General features: G+C 41.0%; 1 protein-coding gene across 1 annotated transcript; it reads right to left on the bottom strand.

The window, feature by feature from the left end:
- Nucleotides 1-19,273, bottom strand: DPH5 (diphthamide biosynthesis 5). Its single transcript, XM_058030577.1, is given in 8 exon segments — nucleotides 1-250; nucleotides 1,119-1,222; nucleotides 2,285-2,324; nucleotides 3,211-3,331; nucleotides 12,618-12,726; nucleotides 15,644-15,768; nucleotides 18,861-19,039; nucleotides 19,042-19,273. Coding segments are annotated over 8 exon segments (1,134 nt in total). The 3' UTR covers nucleotides 1-26.
- Nucleotides 19,274-20,070: the final 797 nt, after the last annotated feature.

The raw sequence follows: 20,070 nt of genomic DNA, 5'->3' as shown, positions 1-20,070 counted from the left end.
TGAAAACGTAAATGCCTCGTTTTTATTTAAGCAGTCCTTTGACATGCATTATTTTCAAAACTGGAACTATCTACAGAGAACAGTTTAAGCATTTCCAATTCCAGAGGATGCATAGTGCCTGTAACAATTAAGGAATGTAGTGGAGCACCCAATTCCACAGTGGACATCTGCTGTAGAGTGCCTGAAGCAATCTTCTCATCTAGAGCACCAACACGAGCAAGGCCAACACAAATTGTGTTTTCAGTAATTTCTGTAAGAAAGAAGATTAAATGTTTAAGTTATTGACTAATGGTCCTATCATAAGGGAAAAAATACTCAAAATGCTTAAACCTTAACACTGCATTCTTAAACCTCCAATTATAAAAATATTGGAGTGGCCTAGAAAGAAACTTGCTATTCAAAGAAAATAAAACTTAAGGATGTTGATAAGGAAGAATTCATTCAGGACTTGTGTTCACTTTGAGGAACGGGCTGCTTCTGATTCATTCTATGTAAAGGATAAAATTAAGGGATTTTCATTTTAACAGTACTGAAGGAATAAACTTTTTAAATGAGGAGTAGAGCTAGACGAACTTGTTAGAAAAAATTCTGTGACACAATTGCATCATCTTTATGAGCTGCTGTGCTTTTACCCTTGGTCTCAATAAACATTTCACAGTTTGCTCCTGACCAGTGTTAAGAATTCAAGGTGAAAATCACAGTTCTGCATCTTTGGGTTAACCTAGATTCCTGCTGGTGTTCACACAGAGCAGAGTGTGACCAGTCTAAGTAAAACAGAGCTGAGATTTTTTTAAAGCTTGACTGATCTAAAATGCTCAGAATCCTTTTGCCTCCTGCAACTCTAATGGCTCAAAGAGCTCACAGTTCCACATGGATAGAAACAGTGCAGGGTTTCCAGACTGAGGCTTTGACTGTAGCTTCAGGAGCCACCAGTGCAGCTTCATTGCTGCTCACTGAACTGTGCTGGGCTAAATCCATCTCGTGACTGGGATTTAGGGCAGCCCAAATCCACTGCAGAGCAGAATTCTGGGAGTCAGGGGAGGGGAGTGGAGTTCAGAGGCTCATCAAGACATGTGACTGGAGAGGGGTGGTAGCAGACAGAAGCAGTCCAATCATACCTGGTTTTTCTCCTTGGAGCCTTCTGTTTTGAATAATGGCAAGAAGCTGTTCTGCAGCTTGATTCACACTCATGTAACGTGGTGGCTCATAAATCTTTCTTCCTCTGCAGGGAAGGAAAAGCAGAGAAATTTTACATATAACCCATTTTGTTATCCCCAGCAATCTTACAGCTTATTTCAAGAGACCTCTAGACCAGCAGGTTGAATTTAAACAGGCCCAGGCTCTCAGGCTGGGTCTTTTAGACGAGAGTAGAATTTTTAAAGAATACAGAAATCTGTTGTGCTCTCACCACCCCTGTGAAACAGCTGGGCTCCAGCTGCCAGATCATTTAGATCCTAAAAGCAAATTCAACTGCTAGAAGCAAGATGCTGGTTTTGCAGCTACTCTTGAAGGATGCATTAGACTTAAATCCAAGGGCATACAACTGTTTTTCTGTTAAATGCCCTGTAGACAGATGATTACAGACTAGAAATATATTCTTAAATGAAATGCTGCTTTCTTTGCCAACTGCGGATTCAGTCAAACAGATTTTATTTTGAAACTCCAGAATAAACAAACCTCAATGATACTGTGAGACTTCACAAATGTTAATTTAGACCAGTTACAGCATGTGTACAGAGGATCCATTTATATTCACCACTGTGAAAACATACAGATTGCAGAGATGAGTAAGATGTGGCAAAAACTTTTTGAACACAGTTAAATGAGCTTAAGAGCATTTTCTGTATATTGCTTATTTAACTCTTTAAGAAGGGTGTTATGTATTCTGCACTTTGCACTGTGTATAAAGAATAAAATTAGAACACTGTTTCAGATATTAATCTGTTTCAGGAGATGGCAGAACAGTAGAGAAATAACACTTCATGCACCAAGAGGAAAGCCTATCTGTGTCTGACTTAGTGCTTCTCACAGGAACAGTTACAAAAAAGATCATGTTCTGCTGCAACTCCATTCACTTACTGTAAATAAAGCCAGGCCCTATTGCAAGGAACAAAAGAGTTTCACTCCTTGTAAGAAACAAAGGACAGTGGCCACCAAGAAGCACAAGAGAAGAAGGCAGGTAAGTTCAGTATTAGATTATGGGCACAGAACCTTTGTTCCTTGTACAAAAAAACCTTTGTAGGGGCACTGTATGTTTCTATGGATTTTCAAAATGGTGACTCACTTCATGAGATTCTCCAGAGACTGCTCCTTCACTTTAATATCTGTAGAACAAAACACATTAAAACATAGCTTTTCTACAAGCTTCCCACTTAGTCTTCTATGTAGGTGAAGCTTTAACAATGTTTTAGCTATTATTAATATTGTAATATTATTATATTTAGCTATTAGAATATTGATCACACTGTACTGTTTCATCTGTTAGTTAAGCTCAAAGCCTGTGACTTTATGCATGTGATTTTACCCAATAGGGCAAATTTCACAGATTTCAGAGCAACACAGCCAAATAAAAATCCTGGTAAATATACAAATTGGCATATTTACCATAAGATAGTTAAATACTAGCACATTTGAGCACACCACTGGGACTACTCTTAAATTGTGAGCACTTTATGTCACAGAATGTAAAGCAGTCTGACTGCTCATCACTGCCATGCAGGAACCTGACTTTCATTAGCACTTCCTTCCTGTCCCAATCAAAATTTAGAACAAGATTCTCTTATGGGAAAATAAAAGGATTTGGGCAAAACTGAAATAGAGAAGGGGTCAGGTAGGTAAGGCTGCTGCCAGTTTTATGAAACAGATTGACCATAATCTTTCCAAGAGGAATCCAAGTGTTACCTGTACTCAAACACCCTTCTCTCCTCCCCTACAGAAAGCTGGATACACTTTTAACCTCAAATAAGTATTCCTTGTTACATAATCAACTTCTAAACCAAAGTGACCCAGATGAAAGGGGTTAAAATGCAAAACCCCAAGATTGTAAGTGCCCAGTTTACCACATTGCTTCTACATCCATGAAGTCACTTTCAGTTCAGAAGTTTATCAGCACTAACCTTTTTAATGCCACATTTGCTTATCTGGTGATCTAGTCAGTTGGGTAAACACTCAATACACAAACCAAAAGGCAGGAGAGTGGCTGCTGCTCACCCAGTAAGCACAGGGTGTGCATTCCATTCCGCCTGTTCTTCTCAATCTTGTCAAAGAAGCTCTCTGGTTTCCATGTATCTGTCCAGAACACTATGGAAACAGTTTCTCCAAAATTGTACAACTGTAAAACAGAGCAAATGCAGTAACACACATGAGCAATAAGAAAAAATAAGAGCATTCAATAATGTTAAAGGCCAAGTAATGAACTACCTGTAAATTTTTTGCTCCATTCACCTTTCCAATGCATAATTAGTAACTTTCTACTTTCTATTGTCACTCAACTCTGAAGTCCTTTTAAAGGCAAAAGCTTTGTAAGATTAGCAGCAAAATCATTATTTGTTACCTCTTACTTTGGCTAAGGGTTTTTTATTTCTTACTTTGGTTAAGGTTAGGCAGCTTGGAATAATGCTATAATGTAATGTTTTGATTCTATTGATTTAAATGGCATTTTGCTGCAGATGGAAGCTCTAGCAGGCAAAAGAAGTTACAGTCTAAGGAGATAGTGGATATGAAGATCTGAAGACAGATTGTGCACGAAGCAGAGAGGTACAACATTGTTTACGCACATATGGAAAGAATATTGCTGGCAGATCCTATGTCAAGTATACTCACTGATTCTATTCTCAGCCTTAACACATTTATTTATTACTGGAAGTAAGTCCCTCATCTTGCTGAAGACATTTGAAGCCACAGTCTTGCCAATTAACTCTGGTGATGCAAAAGGGAAAGTCATATGTAACTTTAGGCAGCATCTGGCTTGGAAGTAGGTTTTGCCCTGAAGTAGGGGAATACCAAGCATCAGTTTTGGTCTATTTAGCTCTGGACTGGGGCCACCCCAGATGGATTTTACAGCTTGCCAATATTCTGTCTGCTCAAGCCCACCAGAGAAACAACAGCTACATGAACTACCCTTCTCACTTTCTCTGTACTCCTGGAAGGAAAAGCTGCTTTTCCAAGCCCATGAAAGGAGACAAAGGCACTGTGTGTGCTTTGGCAGAGGACCCTGTATAGAAGCAGCTCTGGCAGCCCTGTGCCATGTGGGGATTCCCCTATACATACTTCTGTTGCTGTGGCATTAGCCTGTGGCTTTAACTCCTTTGTGCTGGTAGAGCAGAACTTGAATCACAGCAGAAACAGGTTTATTTTCAAAAGCTCAAATTTTAACCATTCATGCTGATAAAATTTATTCAAAGATTCCTGGAAGATAACTGAAAACATTTCCTCTTTTAAGTATTTCATTCTAGCACAAGCTCAAGAACATACTGGGTACATTTCACAACCTAAAGGTTCTTCCAGTAAATACAGGTTTAACCAAATAAGTTGCTCCTGATGTAACCTTCCTGATATTAGCTATTTCAAGGCTGTGTTCTAGAAAATAAAAAGAAAAATCAAAGTATGCTTTGCCTATTGTTCATGTGGCTGCCTAGAACTCATTCCCATTTTGTACCAAATCTGCAGAAAATCTATTAGAAAAGAAGTTTCTCCTTCTCCATGTCACTGTTAGAGCATCTGGGAGCAAGATACCTTTAATCTCCCTGGTAGCATTCCTGCAAACTTCCAGAAGTGCTGCAATGTCTGATACCAACCTAAGAGCTCCCCATCAGCACCTGAAACCACTGCAGCCACTTCTCCAAAGCAGCAGTCCTTGTTCAGGACAGAAAGGGGCCTCAATTAACCTTAAATCTTTCTTACCTCGGCCCTTTGGCATTTTGATAAACCAAGGAAAAAATCTTCCACCGCTGCCCTTTAGGAAATGAAAGGATATGCAGAAATGGGAAAAATGTTAATATCTGTGAGGTATTTTGTTGGGAACCAGAACTCCTAAACCACTCTGCCACATGTTAAGAATGAGCTGGACTTTCAACTTTATACCATACATTGCTAATTCTGATTGTTATCATTCTCTTTTCCATTACTCATTACAAAGATCCTCTTTGCCAACAAGAAGTTAAGCAAGTTATCCTTTTCCCTGCCAATCATTCACTAATCTGTCCTTTGTTTACAGGGTTTTGCATTAATTAATACTGAAGCCTGGATATCAAAAAAGAGTAAAATATTTTTGCCAGAAGCTGCCTGTCTATTCTGTAGAAATACCTTCAGAACACCTTCATGAAGAATTGATACTACAGACAACTGTACTTAGTCTCAAAAAATACACCTGTTTTCTCAGCACCTGGAAAGCACAGAAGTAGTTTCTACACCAATAAGATAGAGTAGGAGACATATTTTATTGACCTCCTGGAAATGCTTTTGCAGTTTATGCCCCTCTACTAACTAAACTTGTGAAGAACAGATATCCTAGGAATCATGTGCACAGATTCTTACTTTAAATTACAGAGGGAGGAATACTACTTTGGAAAGTCCCTGGTACACCATCAATCTGAATGCTGAGGAACTGAAGTAGTAAGTGGGATACCTCTATTGTGGTTGAATACTTATAACCAATTACCTTACAAACACTTCTACAGACACAAACCAAGATTTTTTTCTCATCCAGTATTTGATCTCTGCAGATGTGTGACATTTAAGAAAACATAGGAACTGCTCTTCACCAGGGCAAGCCTGCATTAAGAAGGACATAACTGTATCAGAACTTACACTTTAAATGCACTCCCTCCTCCTGCAGAATTCAATTTGTTCCTAATTTAATTTCCTCTGCTGTGCTCTAATTTCCACCTTTTGAACTTGGGGATGAATTATCAGACTTTCAAGAAAAGTCTTCCAGCAGAGAGAGCTGTAAATGCCAAAAATGGCACTACTATCTTAAGGATTCAGGAGTTACAGAAGACAGCAGGTCCACTAAAGACAAAACCAACTGAAATTAAAATGCATTCTTTCCACCAACCAAAAAAGGCTGCAGAGGGTCCCAAAATGCTTCTCACTGAAATAGAGCTGTCTGACATGTTTGCTAACCAAGGAGTGTTACAACACAACTAAGGATTACTGCCATGCTTTGAGACTGTTCAGGAGTTCAGTAAGATGACGAGCTGTGTGTATTTGCAGAGACCAAGGATTGGCTGTACAGTGGCTGGCACAGCTCTAAAGAGAGGCAGCAGCAAATGAAATTTCACAGCCAACTTGTGTGTGCTGCACTTCACGTGAAGCATGAGGGGTTTAGGAGTGGGCAATGTGGGCTCTGTACAAGCCCCAACATCTCAGGCATCACACTTGCACTGTGAGCAGATTTGTTAATGTGCCTACATTCTGCTCAGGCACAAAAGTGCCAGAATTTCAAAGGGGCACAGTGAAATGGTTGGACAGATATTTCATGTTTTCAGCTTGGAAACCAAAGTTCTTACCTTCTTCTCAATGCTCAAAAACATCACAGAAAAGTTTCAAAAGGTCCTTTTGAAAGACCTCAGTCTTTGGAAATACCCCTTTCTCCGCACCCTCCCCCAAGTAGTGACTGGCTTAAGCAAAACTCTGTGCATCAAATTTTGCAATGCAGTAGCTCAGGTCAGCAAAGGAAGCCAGCACTCCACTGTGAGGCAATGTCCTGCTGCTAGAGTTTTCTCACAAAACACTGCAGAAAGCTCTTCTTCAACTCACAGTTACATCACCTCAGAACAAGATATAAATTCCTATTTTATTTACACACATGATATGAAAGAACGATGGACAACTTTTGGTGCTTGTTTTCTGTTAGTATTTTAATCTTTCTATTAATGCTATTTCGTATTTTACTTCTTGTTTATACAAGCAGAATTGATTGCAAATTGAGAGGCCAGCATGAACTGTGAGAGAAAGTACCATGATCTCACCTTGGAAAGTCTTCATGCAAGTGGAATTTCAATGAAACTGCTCAGCCACTTTGTTAAAGACCAGTCTGATATCAAATACCTGAACCTGTCCTGATCAATTGTCCTCACTTGAAATCATGGTGTGGTCAAGCACCACAAAAATTTAGGGCATAAAAGACAGAACAAGCTGACACTAAATAGGGAAATTAAAAAAGGAAGATCCACCATCTCCTCTAGAAAGTCCTAAAGCAAGCAGGATAGAAGATGCAAAATAATAGTAAAGGTCAGTTGGCCAACAGCTGCAGAGAAACCAAGAAGTAAACATTTCAAAACACAGACATCTATTTTTACAGCATCTTTCCCAGAATTATTGCTGTATCAGCTTCAATGGTGACACAGCAATTTTTCACTTATGAACCTATCTCCTTTCCTAACATTTCAAACAGCTTCAGAACTAGTCACAGGTCTGGTTCTTCCCAAAAAAAGGAGTTATTACATTCTTCAGATCTGCCACCATACACAACCAAATACCTGAGACCTCCTAGGTCTGAAATGTTACAGAGCCATGTTCTGGTCCCAGGTCACACTGCAGATAGTTCTCACAGCACAGGAATTATGTGAATGATGGAAATTCAGACTCTTCTCAGCCTAATCACAACCCACTGGTAGGAACTAAGAGGTTTTTTCTCCTAATACTATTCCTCTTGGAATAGTGGATTTAGAGACTGCAGAGCACCTTCCATTTTCCCAGGTTACTTCCTGATAGATCCCAATGAGCATACCCAGAAAAGCTAAGATACATTTTCTTTTTCTTTGTCATAGGGGTTCTGACATGATGCTAGGCAATGTTCATCCTCAAATATAAGGAACCTGAGTCAGGTTTTTCCCTTTATTCTCCCTAACCTGTTACAACCCTCCAGACCACATACATCAAATTAAAGGGCTCCTGCTGCTCTTTGTATTATATATTGTTGCTTGATAGCAGTTTAAGAAGTTGTGTGATTGTCAACAAAGAGCTAGTAGAATCACTCAATCTTTGTTTTTTCTTGGAATTGCTCATATGAAACAACCACAAGCCTAGCTCTATCCCTTTACACTACCTTATTTAGTATCACAGACCTTTAGCAACTTCAAATGCCTCTCATGAGACCCTTCACATGAAACTGAAAAGTTTTACCATTCACCTAGATGGGGCTTTGACTCCTTTTTGTACTGCAAGCTGAGAGATTGCCCTAGCTGTCCCAAAAACTTCCAGTTCCCTTAGTACATGCCAGAGAGAAAGGAATTGGGAAGAAAACACATTTGGCTGAGCAAAACCCACTCCATATAATTGCAGTCTTCAGAAGGCAGCTGAGACAAATCACATAAAATCTGTTGAAGGGACAAGCACATTTTGCTTTGGCTGCCTCTTGGATCTGCTTAGGAAATAGCCACTCCATAAGAAGAACAAAATTCAGCTATCAAAATACTGAGAAAGCAAACTTGCATAGGAGAGGATTTGCCCCTCAAGGTAATGCCACCTTATCTTTAAAAACCTTCTAAGATTCTTTCTGTCAAAAGTAATGTTTCCTTCCTGCCCTGAAGATGACTTGGGTTACTAATATGAAATGAAGATATCTAAAAGAAAAAAAAAAAACCCAAACCTGATTAAATAGATGTTTCTGGGTCATGTTTGCTGGTGACAAATAGCACTAAGTTGGACAGCAATTGTGAGTAATGAAATAGTGTGACTAGCACTGATTTTACCTTTAATTGGCTTGAGAAATAAATGCCAACTTCTTAAAGGCTCAGAAACTGTTAGTAACTGAAAAAACAGAAATAGAAAACAGTTTAACAGTCAGTAATTTTGTGTACAGTCCCTCCTATTAGAGCAGAGTGTTTTTGAAGATTAGGGCACACAGAGAGGGTGGGACTCAGAGGCTCCACTCCTGCAGCTACTACAGGGTTTCTATTTGACTGTGAGCACAGTAATTAACAATAGCATCCTACAGCTTCTTCAACTTTAAGTAGGATTTTTCAACTTGACACTGGAAATGTACTCACCTGTTCAGCAAAACCTCAAAAATAACACAGTAAGCATTGCTTTTGTATTTAAGTGAGCAGCTGCTAGCAAAAAGGCTATTTTCTATTTTATAACTGTAATTTTCTTACAACAATTAAGAGGACTGCAAACATAAAACCCAAGATGCGTCACTGAAAGAAACAAGGGCACACGCAGATGTTTGTTCTAAAGCTATTCAGCTGGAAAGTGGGTACATCTCAAAAGAAAGGCAGCTCTTTGCTGTTACATGTTTTTTTCCTAGCTACCCAACCAAATGCTTTCAAAATGAGCAGCACCATTCAGAAATGAGCGTCTCATTTTAGCCTTTTATCTCATCCTGTGACTTGCCTCCAGCTTTGCCCTTCAGTTCTCAGTCCTCTTTCTTTATGTCAGTGCATGATCTCAAGCCATTTCAAGTTGCATCATTCCTTCACATGCACCACAGGTCAGCGTGACGCAGAATCTTCCAGATGTGTTTGACCGACAGCAGTTCTACCTCAAGGACACATTAGCAGCACTGGGTCAGAGAGAATTCTGTCCTGAGAGCACAGTTTGGCCAGTGACTTTCCCAAACCAACCCAGATGTCATGCATATTAGAAATGAAGGAGAAATACGCAAATTAGAGATCCTCATTTTCCTGCCTCTTTATTCTAGGGCTAAAAGCCTTAGCAATCAGTCCTATTCTGAAAAACTGAGAGTGGGCACAGGTACAGCCTGTGTTTCCCTGGCAGTGTCTGCAGACACCAAAGTGCCTGCTGTCCTCACTGGTGCTTGCTCCCCACTACAACAGGAGTCAGAGTGACAAACACACCCACATGGCAGACTCCAGACAAGGGAGGTGAACCTGCAGAGAACATGCTAAGAGGCACTGACATAGGAGCATGTTTCTTGGCTTCTCTCCCATAACTGTATTCTTTTTTTTAAGGGAAAACAGCTTCTTCAGCCTTGGAAAGAAAAAAGTCTGTCACAGTGAAGCACAGCAAAATCAGTGTAAAAGAGAGAGGCACAGCAAATCACAGTGCCTTATGCACAGTCAAGACTACCACTTTGCTAAGTTATATTATCCCAGCACAGTTTATCAGACTGTGAGAGCTTCCAAGAAGTTTAATTTTCAAAATTAAAACCCCACTCCTTTTTTTCAGTATTCCAAAACAGTTTCACTACTTCTGTTAAATGATGAGATAGAAAAAAAGTATTTGAAAATAGATATGCAGCCCTCTTAATTATTTGGCAAGAACTACAGCTATGGAATGAAGGTAACAAACCATCACTGATACTGTACCAACTTCACTGTACAGGAAAATTGCACAGTACCAGAATGTTGTTGGCTGCACAGAAACATTGCTCTGATGACCAAAGATGTTCTTTTGTGACCAGACTGTGCTGTGGCTGCATTTCACTGACAGCCTAATCAGCAGTTACAGCTCGCTACGCACATGGCTCTCTGAACGGCGTATAAAGGTGTTTCCTGTTTTTCTCTACTAAGAAAGACAGAGGGCTTGTATCACAATCAGATTAAAACAAGAAAAAAAGCAAAGCCTTTTCTGTGGTGAAGCAAAAGAGGAATCCCTCCCATTGACAGGAACTTTACAATTGGAGATACAATAACTCCAAAATTAAATTGATGGCAGGAGACAGACATGGAACGTGAAGGCTTTTGAAAGAAATGATAAACTTCCAACACAACTCTAGTTAATCAAAGGCTGCTTTTTTGTAAGATACACCTCACTTGCTGTTTATGCCAGTAAGGAGCAATCAAGACTTAAATGTACAACTGGTTATATTCAGCCTGGTAATGCAATCGCTATTTCCTAAAATGCCTTATATGACAACAGGAGTGTGGACTTAGGAGAAGGCAACCCCTCCCAAGGCAGAATGGAAAAGGGGACTAATGCCAGAGTGAATAACATCACATCCTTTATGGTCTGCTCCCTTCAGCAAGGGATAAGGGAATAGCAATCTAATCTCCAAAACTCTGCATATGTGAATAATCTTATGGACTGTTTATAGTCTACTCACATTAGGTTTCTGGCCCTTTTTTTCAATTAACCTAAAAGCTACATACTGCTCCTTCCTATGCCTGGCTGAACTGTGGGGGAAGCAAACTTTCAGAAAACTTAAAAATCTCTTTGGGCCTTGCATCTTCCTTCCTAATGAATTTAAGAGAACAGTAAAAAAGACAGCAAATAGTAGAAACTACTTGTCAACAACCTGACAGCAGCAGCAAACTTTACAGCACCATCAAGCCAAAAGGGGAAGGGAAGCCGCAACTCTTGTTTTACCCACCCTGGTAAGCGCAGTCATGCGACAGCTGCTATTTGTCTGCTGGGTACATTTTAGACACCAAGAAGCCCATTTCCTTTCTAAAAGATCATTTTGCCCAAGTCTTGCAGCAATAGGCAGGCATCACTAAGAAGGTGCTCACAAGAGAATTATAAAGAGTGTGAATGCTATGCAGCACTCCCTTTAGCATTAGCTAACGGGACAGGTGTCACTGCATTGGTTTTGAGCCAGGTCACACAGGGTGCTCAGATTTCTAATCAAAACCAAAGATAACACCCAAACTCATTGACACAGATTTTCTGCTGTTGGCCAGCATTACTATTTGAATGGAGTTTGGAGTATTGGAGTAATTTGAATGTACCAAAGTGTTTGCTGAAATTAAAATAAATTGTGTTCTTTTTTGTACTGCTAGGAAGGAATTCCTCCTTCAGTAATGGAAAGTTATTGTTCAAACCCCCAACTTGTCTGTAGTACACTTACACTCCTGTGCTTGCTTTTGGCTTTTGTAAAGTGGGAACTTGGTTTTGGGGTCCCGTACACAGGGAACCATTCTGAACCTTGAGAGGGCAGGTTCTATGTTAAAGTGATGAATGAAAACAAGAGAGGGAAGCTTCATCTAATTTATATGTGATTAGTTATTATTTATACACTACCAAAATATCTTTCATGAAGTAAAAGTAATAATGGACCTATATATGTGTAAAAGGAAGTATTTTCTTGGGGAACACTAGACCTTTTCTACTTTAGCCATTCAAGATGCACAACAACTGTCATTTGTTTTACTAGTCCTTGGCTAAGTAAATCCCTCCCCCCTCATCAGATTGGCAGAAAGTGGAGACAGATCAAATTTTTTAAGAGAAAGAGTGCATGATATTCAAGACTTTGGAATTATGATCTGAGTTGGACATATATGCAGGCTTGTACATGTATTTCTTATATGACAAGATCAGCATAGTTGTCTACAGGATAACAACCTTATTTAAGAATAAACTTATCAGGTATTACCTGATTTTACCATCAGTAGTAAAAGGAAGCCAACATGAACAAAACTTCATCTGTAAAATTACTTTAAATACCAAAGGTTCCTGGGGCAGAAGGAAGTTAGAAAGCAGAAAAGAATAAATATGTTATTATTCATTTTCATATGAGTTCATCAGAAAGGGCTTTTGCTGACATGTGGCATGCTAAAAGGAAGTGCTAAAAAATTCTAAGATTATGTGTACAGTTGTTACAGATCTTCAAAGTTGGGATTGCAACATGCACTGCCACAGCAGTAGATGAGCTCACCAATTCTCAGCTTAGCAGTTGTGAAACAACATGTATGCATACACAAAAATATTACCTGTAAACCACAGCAGCCCACTGCATTCATTATTGAAGCATTGTGAATGACCTTGTAAGGAATCCCCAATTTTACTGCACGTAGCACTAAATCACTGTGTGTTGTGGCCCTGTGGTAAGAAAAGGAAGGAATTAAACATTGAAAACATGGTGTTACCGAGTGTTACTATCACTATAATTTGTTTTGGAATAAAATTAAATCCTTCACAACAAGGACAATACAGAGGTGGGAAAATGGCAACAATATCCCAGTGGTTACAGGAAAATAAAAACTCCAGTAAGGCTTCCATGTCATCTTCCCCAGCTGAAATGCCAGGCATCCTCAGTATGGTACAGCCCTTTGCAGCTTTCTGGCATCATTAGAACTGTAACACTGTGACAATGTCACTTTATAAAGTAGCCTTGGCAAGTACTTGAAAAGGGAAGTTCCATGTATCCTTTGTCTTCTGCAGGTGTCTGTTAAACATGCATTGAACTGTAAAGGTCAACTCTGTTTGGCACAAACTTCCACAAAACTCCAGGATTTCATTACTGGCTGCACAGCCAGGCCCTCTCCCATCTGCACCAGCGTGTGCCAGGAAAGCCCCATGCTCACACAAGAACTCTGAACAGACAGAGGTGAACTGCATGTTTACTTAGAAAAAACATCCTTAGACTGAATCAATTTTTCTAACAGTTAATCCAGATTACTCAAATTAACAATGCCTAAATCTGAGTGATAAAGCTTATTCTGAAAGAGTTAAGAATATTTTAGTTTCAAACAGTTAAATTCAGCTCCAGGTCTAAGGCTCAATATACACACTGCAGTGATTGACTGCTGCAAGAATCACTGGGTTTGCAGTTAAGCAGTTGAGATTAGAGCCTTTTTAAAATGGTCAGTACATACAGATTAAGCAAATCTTTGAACTACAACAATGTTTACATATGTATTTTGCTTGTACATATGCTTATATGGATGTGAAAACTGAAAATGCACCTACCCCTTGCCTAAATTTGTCAGACCTGATCAATGACCTTAGACATCTCATTCCCAAGATGAGACCACACACTTCTGTGTAGCCATTCCAAAGAAGGAATGAAAGAAATAACATATGGCCATCAAAACAATAAACTAGGAAAATTGCTTTCACCCTGGCCTTGTTCAGTTACCCTAACAGAATTCCCCTGGTTCTAGCCTGATAATTTCAGTGCTGTGTGTCTGACCAGCACCCAGTCAGCAGATCAGGTGCTTCAGACTGGAACACAAATGTGGCAGCAGCTGGCAAAGCTGTAAAGATCAATATTTTTAAAAAGAAATCATTTTCAGCAGAAGAAAAAAAATGAGGAATGTGAATTTGGGAAATCTGACACCCTTATACAAACAGGCTCCCAGACCTAGGAGAAGGCAGCAAAGTGATCTGAACCAATACTTTAGTTACTATACAAACACGGCTCCTCACTTCCAGAAGCAAAGGTAATTTAAGAATGTTTACTCTAAGAGAAGAGGAGACTGGTTTCACAGCCTTGTGTTATTCCCTGCACATACAAAGGACAAGGAGCACTGGAGGATTTTGTGGTTATGCTAATACTGACCAAGGCATCAGCTGGCTTTATTCACTGAAATTTGCTCCAGACAGTATTTTTTTCTCCCAACAGATCTGTCTATAATGACTGTAGCTAAAGGCAGAAGTGCCCTTATGGGCACTCAGCTAATACCAGGAAAAGTTTCATGGAGTCATCTCTCTACAGGCAAAACTTCAGCAGTATTTTCTGTCACTGACACAGAGGTTAAGTTTTATGGGTAGTAATAATATGGATGTTAACACCAGCCTGGAGTGGTGGACTTTCCATTGTACTACTAAGAGCTAAGAACATAAACACTTAGAGAGAAGCAAGTCATTCAAAAAAAGGGTGGTTTTTAACAATAACATAGTATGGTAACCAGAACTGAAGTATTTTGACATTGAAACTTATGATAACTGAGGCAGATCAGAATACCGCTTACAAGTAGCAGCTACATTTCAATCCATGTAGCTTGTTTTTTTATCTTGTGTATTTGTACCAGTCACTGGCTCACAGCACAAGGGTACAGGTAACATGGGTCTACACTCTGCACAAATCAAGTTTGAATGTAAACATGGACTGCAAGTGTAATCAATATTTCTGAAATACAGAGTCATCTGCCCACAATTAGTTTAATATAATATTATCTTGCCAATTGCCTTCAACCTGTATTTACATAAATTATCAGCTTTTGACAAATGTGTGCATTGCTCCTTTTTCCATAAACTCCATTTTTTCCATCACAAATAAGGTTCTCAGATTTCATTTTTCTTGTGCCCCTTAACATTGTGGTATAAATCTTGCATCACCAGCTGGAGATGAAAAGCTCTTCTGCATGGCTTGACATTATAGATTGATGATGCCTGACCAAAGAGACAGAAGGAGATCCTTCTGGTCATAGAAAAAGCCTATACTTTCCAGCAGGAATAGAAGTGGAAACAAAAGGCCTAATAAACCAACAGGAGAATACATTTATAATGACATACATGATTTTAAGAACTAGCATATATTAAAGCAGATTAATCTGTATTGATTCTAAAATAATACAAAAGTTGCAGTTTATAAGTGCAAACAGCAATTAAAAGAATATTTCCCCAAAACAGCACATTTCTTATTTATTTGATAACACAGAATTTCTTCTGTTAGCAGACAAATCATGAGGCAAAGCATTTGTTATAAAAGGTAGCACAGAGAATAAAATGATAATGAATGACATTATAAGTATCTGCTGAAGGAAAGATTCATACATTCTGGAGGATCCACATTCCAATCCATAATGGACACCTGGGCAAGGAACTCCAAAGCAAGACAAAGTGTAGACAACTGTATGTATATTTTTAATACAGTAAGGACTATACAGACATAAAAAGTGTTTCTGGTCTGAAAATCAGTTCCCTCAAAAATAACAACAGTTACAGAGTTGGATTCTTCCTACTGAAAAAAAAAGAGTGATGAAGCTATAATTAAAATGTTTCACTGTCTTACCCAAAAGGATCACCAACCACAAGAAATGCGACATCACAAACATCAGCTTCTTTTAAAAGGCTATCTGCTTCTTGTTCCACCATTTCTCGGTCAGCCAAAATCAATTCTTTTCCATAAAACTCTTCCTAGAAATTGAAATTAATAATAAACATCAAAATAAGACACTTAGGAACGTTTTTGTATGTCTCTGGGTGCTCACTCAGGAACACAGCCAACGGACACTGGAACAAGTAACTTTGTTATTCTCCCCAGCAGCCTGCCCCATGTCTTGGAAAACCTCACCTCCGCTTGCAAGAACACCTGAGCTTTGCATAGAGCAGCTCCTGAGCTGACAAAAACCAGTGAATGTGAACTTTACCCTGACACTGACTTGGTGTTCCGTGCTTTCTGTGTCAGCTGAGCAGCTGCACCTGAAGCAGCTCAGACCCACCTGCACTGAGGGTACCTGGGTGCACTCCAGGCAGAGTTAATTTAAGTTGCTGCTTTGAGGCACCCCCTCTCCCTAGCTCTTGAGCTACTTACAATACTGGCACCCAACCAGGCACAAACACCACACTAGCTACACCACAACCTGTTCTCTCAGATTTTTCCTTAGTACGTTTTAGCTAACCACATCTAAGGAATGACTTCATATTCGTCCTTCATCTTGAGTTCTCTTTAAGAAGGGCTTTACCAAGCATACAGGTAAACATGTATTTGATCCTGTCCTTAAGTTTTCTTCAGCAGCTCAGTAATCATTGTGTCTCTTTGTACATTCTAAATGCCTTTATTTCAAGAATCAACTTCACACATGTAAATGAAACTTCAGTTAGTTCTAGAACATGTTTTCTGATCATACTGAAAACATCTGCTATGTTGTATCACCATGCATTTTACATGCTCTTTACATGATTAATTTTTTTTTCCAGGGCAAAGACCAAGAAAGGGGGTTTTGTTCTAAGCAGTAGTCAGAAAATTTGTGTGGTATTATGAATAATAATAAATGGATAAAACCATTGAATCAGTTATCACCCAGAAAGGTTTTCCTCTGCCTTCTGTAACTTCTTTGCCCACACAGAACAGAGAATTGACAACAGAACTGTAATACCTGTACAGAAGGAGAGTGATACTTCTGAAAAAAATCCATCCCATAGTGACAGTAAAAGGTATGGGACCTCTGCTACCAGGCTACATGCCCTTCCCTGAATATGAGTTCCTGCCCATTTTTGAGTATTCCTAACTGTATAAAATCAGGTTATTATTTTCCATGTCAAAAAGACTGCAACCTGTACAGATACAACAGAGAGGGGACCAAATAAATGTGTAAGCAAATCTTGCATCTGTGATTCTGAACCATTGACAGTCACCCTGGAGTAATGCTGAGATCTGCACTGAACCAACTGCAGCAAAGTTTGACACCCCACTGGTTTCCATCAGCCCAGATGCACATCAGGACAAGGGAGCTGACTGCAAAGCAGAGCACCCCATAACAGCACAGACCCCTTCCATGGGCTGCCACTGCACCAGCCTGGCTTGGGCCCAGCACTGTGAGCAAATGCACGCTCCTGAACAGATTGGGTGCAGCCCCAGGAACACACCTTGCAGTCTGCCTTCATCCAAGGAATCTATTTGCATGCTTTGAGACTGCTCCACAATGCTAAGCAAAGCATGCTAAGTAGAGAAGAAATAAACAATAAAATGTGCACTCACTGGGAGGTCACTGGGTCCAAACAGTTCTTTCACCAAACTCAGGGCCAATTTGGATGGTCAACATCAAACAACTTTTAATATTCATTTTAGGCCATCCCAATAACAAGCAAGTCTTGTCATTTGAATTTTATGACCTGATTTTAATATCATCAACAGAGAAGGATTTCTGGGAAGTCTCTGCAGGAAAAGATCTGCTCTTTACTTCTTGAGAGTTTTCCTCTAACTTTTCATGTGCTTTGGAGAGAATGACCACCAGATTAGTAAACAGACTATTCAGCATTGTCACTTGTATGTAAACCAGACTGTATAAACACTTGGTTATTAACTTCTATATTCCCTCTTAGGTGTTTTAGGTAAGACAACATTTTCACTTTATTTTTATTGATCTTTTTATCTTATCTTTGGCATTTCAAGGTCTGCAAAAGACTTAAATCAGTAAGAAATATATGACAAGAAAACCCAAAATAATCACATCAAAAACTGTCAGCATTTTCCTATTATTCAGTGCTTGCTTTTCAGATGGATAGGAATCCATTATTTTTTCTACTGATAGCAAATGCTCATTTTGAAAAGTAAAAATCTCCAAGTAATCCTTTCCATTTAGCAGTTTTCCAACTATCAAACAACCACAAAGAACATTTTGTTTTGAACGGAATGACTTCAATTTAGACTGCTTCAGTGTACTGAAAAGAAACATAAGCTACAGAGCATATCTTCATACAGCACATAAACCAGAGATGCTCCAAATGCCTACCTTGTACATGGCAACCATGTAATGCTGACTACAAGCTATAGGTCTCACATGCTCTGTGTATCTGCAGCTCTGCATACATTATGGCCATACAGCACCAAGGCCCACACAGCATCAGCTTATTCAGAGGCAAGGTCTCTGGTCTGTGGGCAGCTATGCCATTTTTTGGTATTATTTCTGCATTCAACTTCATCTTTCTATGACCATCTTTGACCTCCTCAGAGTTAGAATTTGCACATTTTTACTGCTCTTGTCTTCCACGAGGTGAGTTTACTAACAAAAACTTAATCTCCACGTTGTCCAACATCTCTGACTGAGCTGTGCCTGTTCTGGGAATCCCAGCATGGTGAGGCAGCTTAGCCCACGTGGAAATGTGACATAATGAAATTGCTATTCCCAGCAGGCATGCTATAACACCTCAGGCTGATACAGAGGTGCAGGGCTTCAAAACATGTGCTTTTCTGGTATGACTTTTGGATGGGGTTCTTTTGTTGCTGTTTTTAAACAGATTAGACACTTTCTAACCAAGTCCTCCAGTATCGAAGGGTTTGCACATATTGGTAGGCTTTGAGATGAAAACTAGTGCCAACAGTTGTAGGAACATTTTATTTTTGCTGCAGTCTTCTTGCTAATTTCTCCTAGAGAACACGGTATGTGAAGGTCCCGTACATGAATCTCCCGAGAGCGGGCACCGCTCATTTCTCCTCCGGACCCACCAGCCCCAGCACGCCCAGGCCCGCTGGCACCAGAGGCCTCGGGCCCTGTGACCGGACCTACCAGCGCCTCCTTGCCCACGGTGAGCACGGACGTGTAGGCCTCCAGGTACACCCGGCGGCAGCGCCGCACGGCCTCCAGCCCCTTCACCGTGATGTCCTCGGCATCGCCCAGGCCCAGCCCCACCAGGTACAGCATGCTCGGGGAGCGCCCGGCCAACACCCGCCTCACCAGGGAAACCAAGCGGCCTCAGCCGGGGCGCCGCACGCCCCACCGCTCGTCGGGACCGGAGCCCAGGCCTGGGGACAGCCTGGCTCTCGGCTGCTTGTTTCCCGGCTCCCGGCTGCCCGCGGCGCCGTTGTGGCGCAGAGACCGCCGGGAGTTGTAGTCCCGGACCGCAGCTGGGCTATGGCAGCGGTGGGCAAGCCCGGTGCGGGCGGTGTCCCCACAGTGCCGGTCGCCAGCGGCCACAGCATCCCGGTGCTGGGGCTCGGTAAGTGGCGGCGGGCCCGCCCAGAGCCCGCCTCCCTGCCAGAGGCGTTGTGAGAGGGCGGGGGTCACCCCGGGGCCCGGCCTGGCCGGCTCGGCAGGTTCGGTGCTGCCCTTGGCCCGCAGCCGGACTCGCCTCAGGGCAGCCGGGACCGGAGCCTCCTGCCGAGCTGCCCTCGCTGAGCCGGGCGGGCCTGGTGGACCTCCGAGAGTCCCGGTGCCCCTCCGAGAATCCCTGTGCTCCTCCGAGAGAGAGCCCCGGTGCCCCTCCGAGAGAGAGCCCTTGTGCAGTGGGGTGAAGCTTCGTGCCCTGCCACATGGCAGCAGCTCGGCCTGCTGGGCAGCGCTGTGCTCGCAGCGCCGCTCCCCTCCAGCTGCCCCGCGGCCATGTGCCGTGTTCGGGTGGCTCGGGTGTGCCTTCTTCGGAAGCTTGGCAGCAGATTTCTGTTTAGAGCAGATTCTCATGATAGAATGAACCTTACCGCACCTGTTGAGCTGAGATCCTGTGCAGGAGTCTCAGCGTCTGTGAGGCACAAGGGAATGGTGGTCGATGATAATGATGAATATTTGATGCAGCTGTCTCTTACACAGTCACTGCATAGTGAGCAAAATGGCTTACGTTGATAAAAAATTCCTGGGTGGGGTTTTTTTTTCCTGTTTTTTGTTGAATATTTTAACCTGTAACACTTACTGCCAATTTACTTTTCTTGGAGATGATTTTATAAAATTATAGTCTTTTTTAGAGAATGGACTTGATTGTCTTATAGCCATTGTTTCAGTATAT

The sequence above is a fragment of the Melospiza georgiana genome, chromosome 9 (genome assembly GCF_028018845.1).
Source record: "Melospiza georgiana isolate bMelGeo1 chromosome 9, bMelGeo1.pri, whole genome shotgun sequence".
In the NCBI taxonomy this organism is placed as follows: domain Eukaryota; kingdom Metazoa; phylum Chordata; class Aves; order Passeriformes; family Passerellidae; genus Melospiza; species Melospiza georgiana.
The sequence above is the reverse complement of the archived record's forward strand: the minus strand, read 5'-3'. Positions and strand labels throughout refer to the sequence as shown.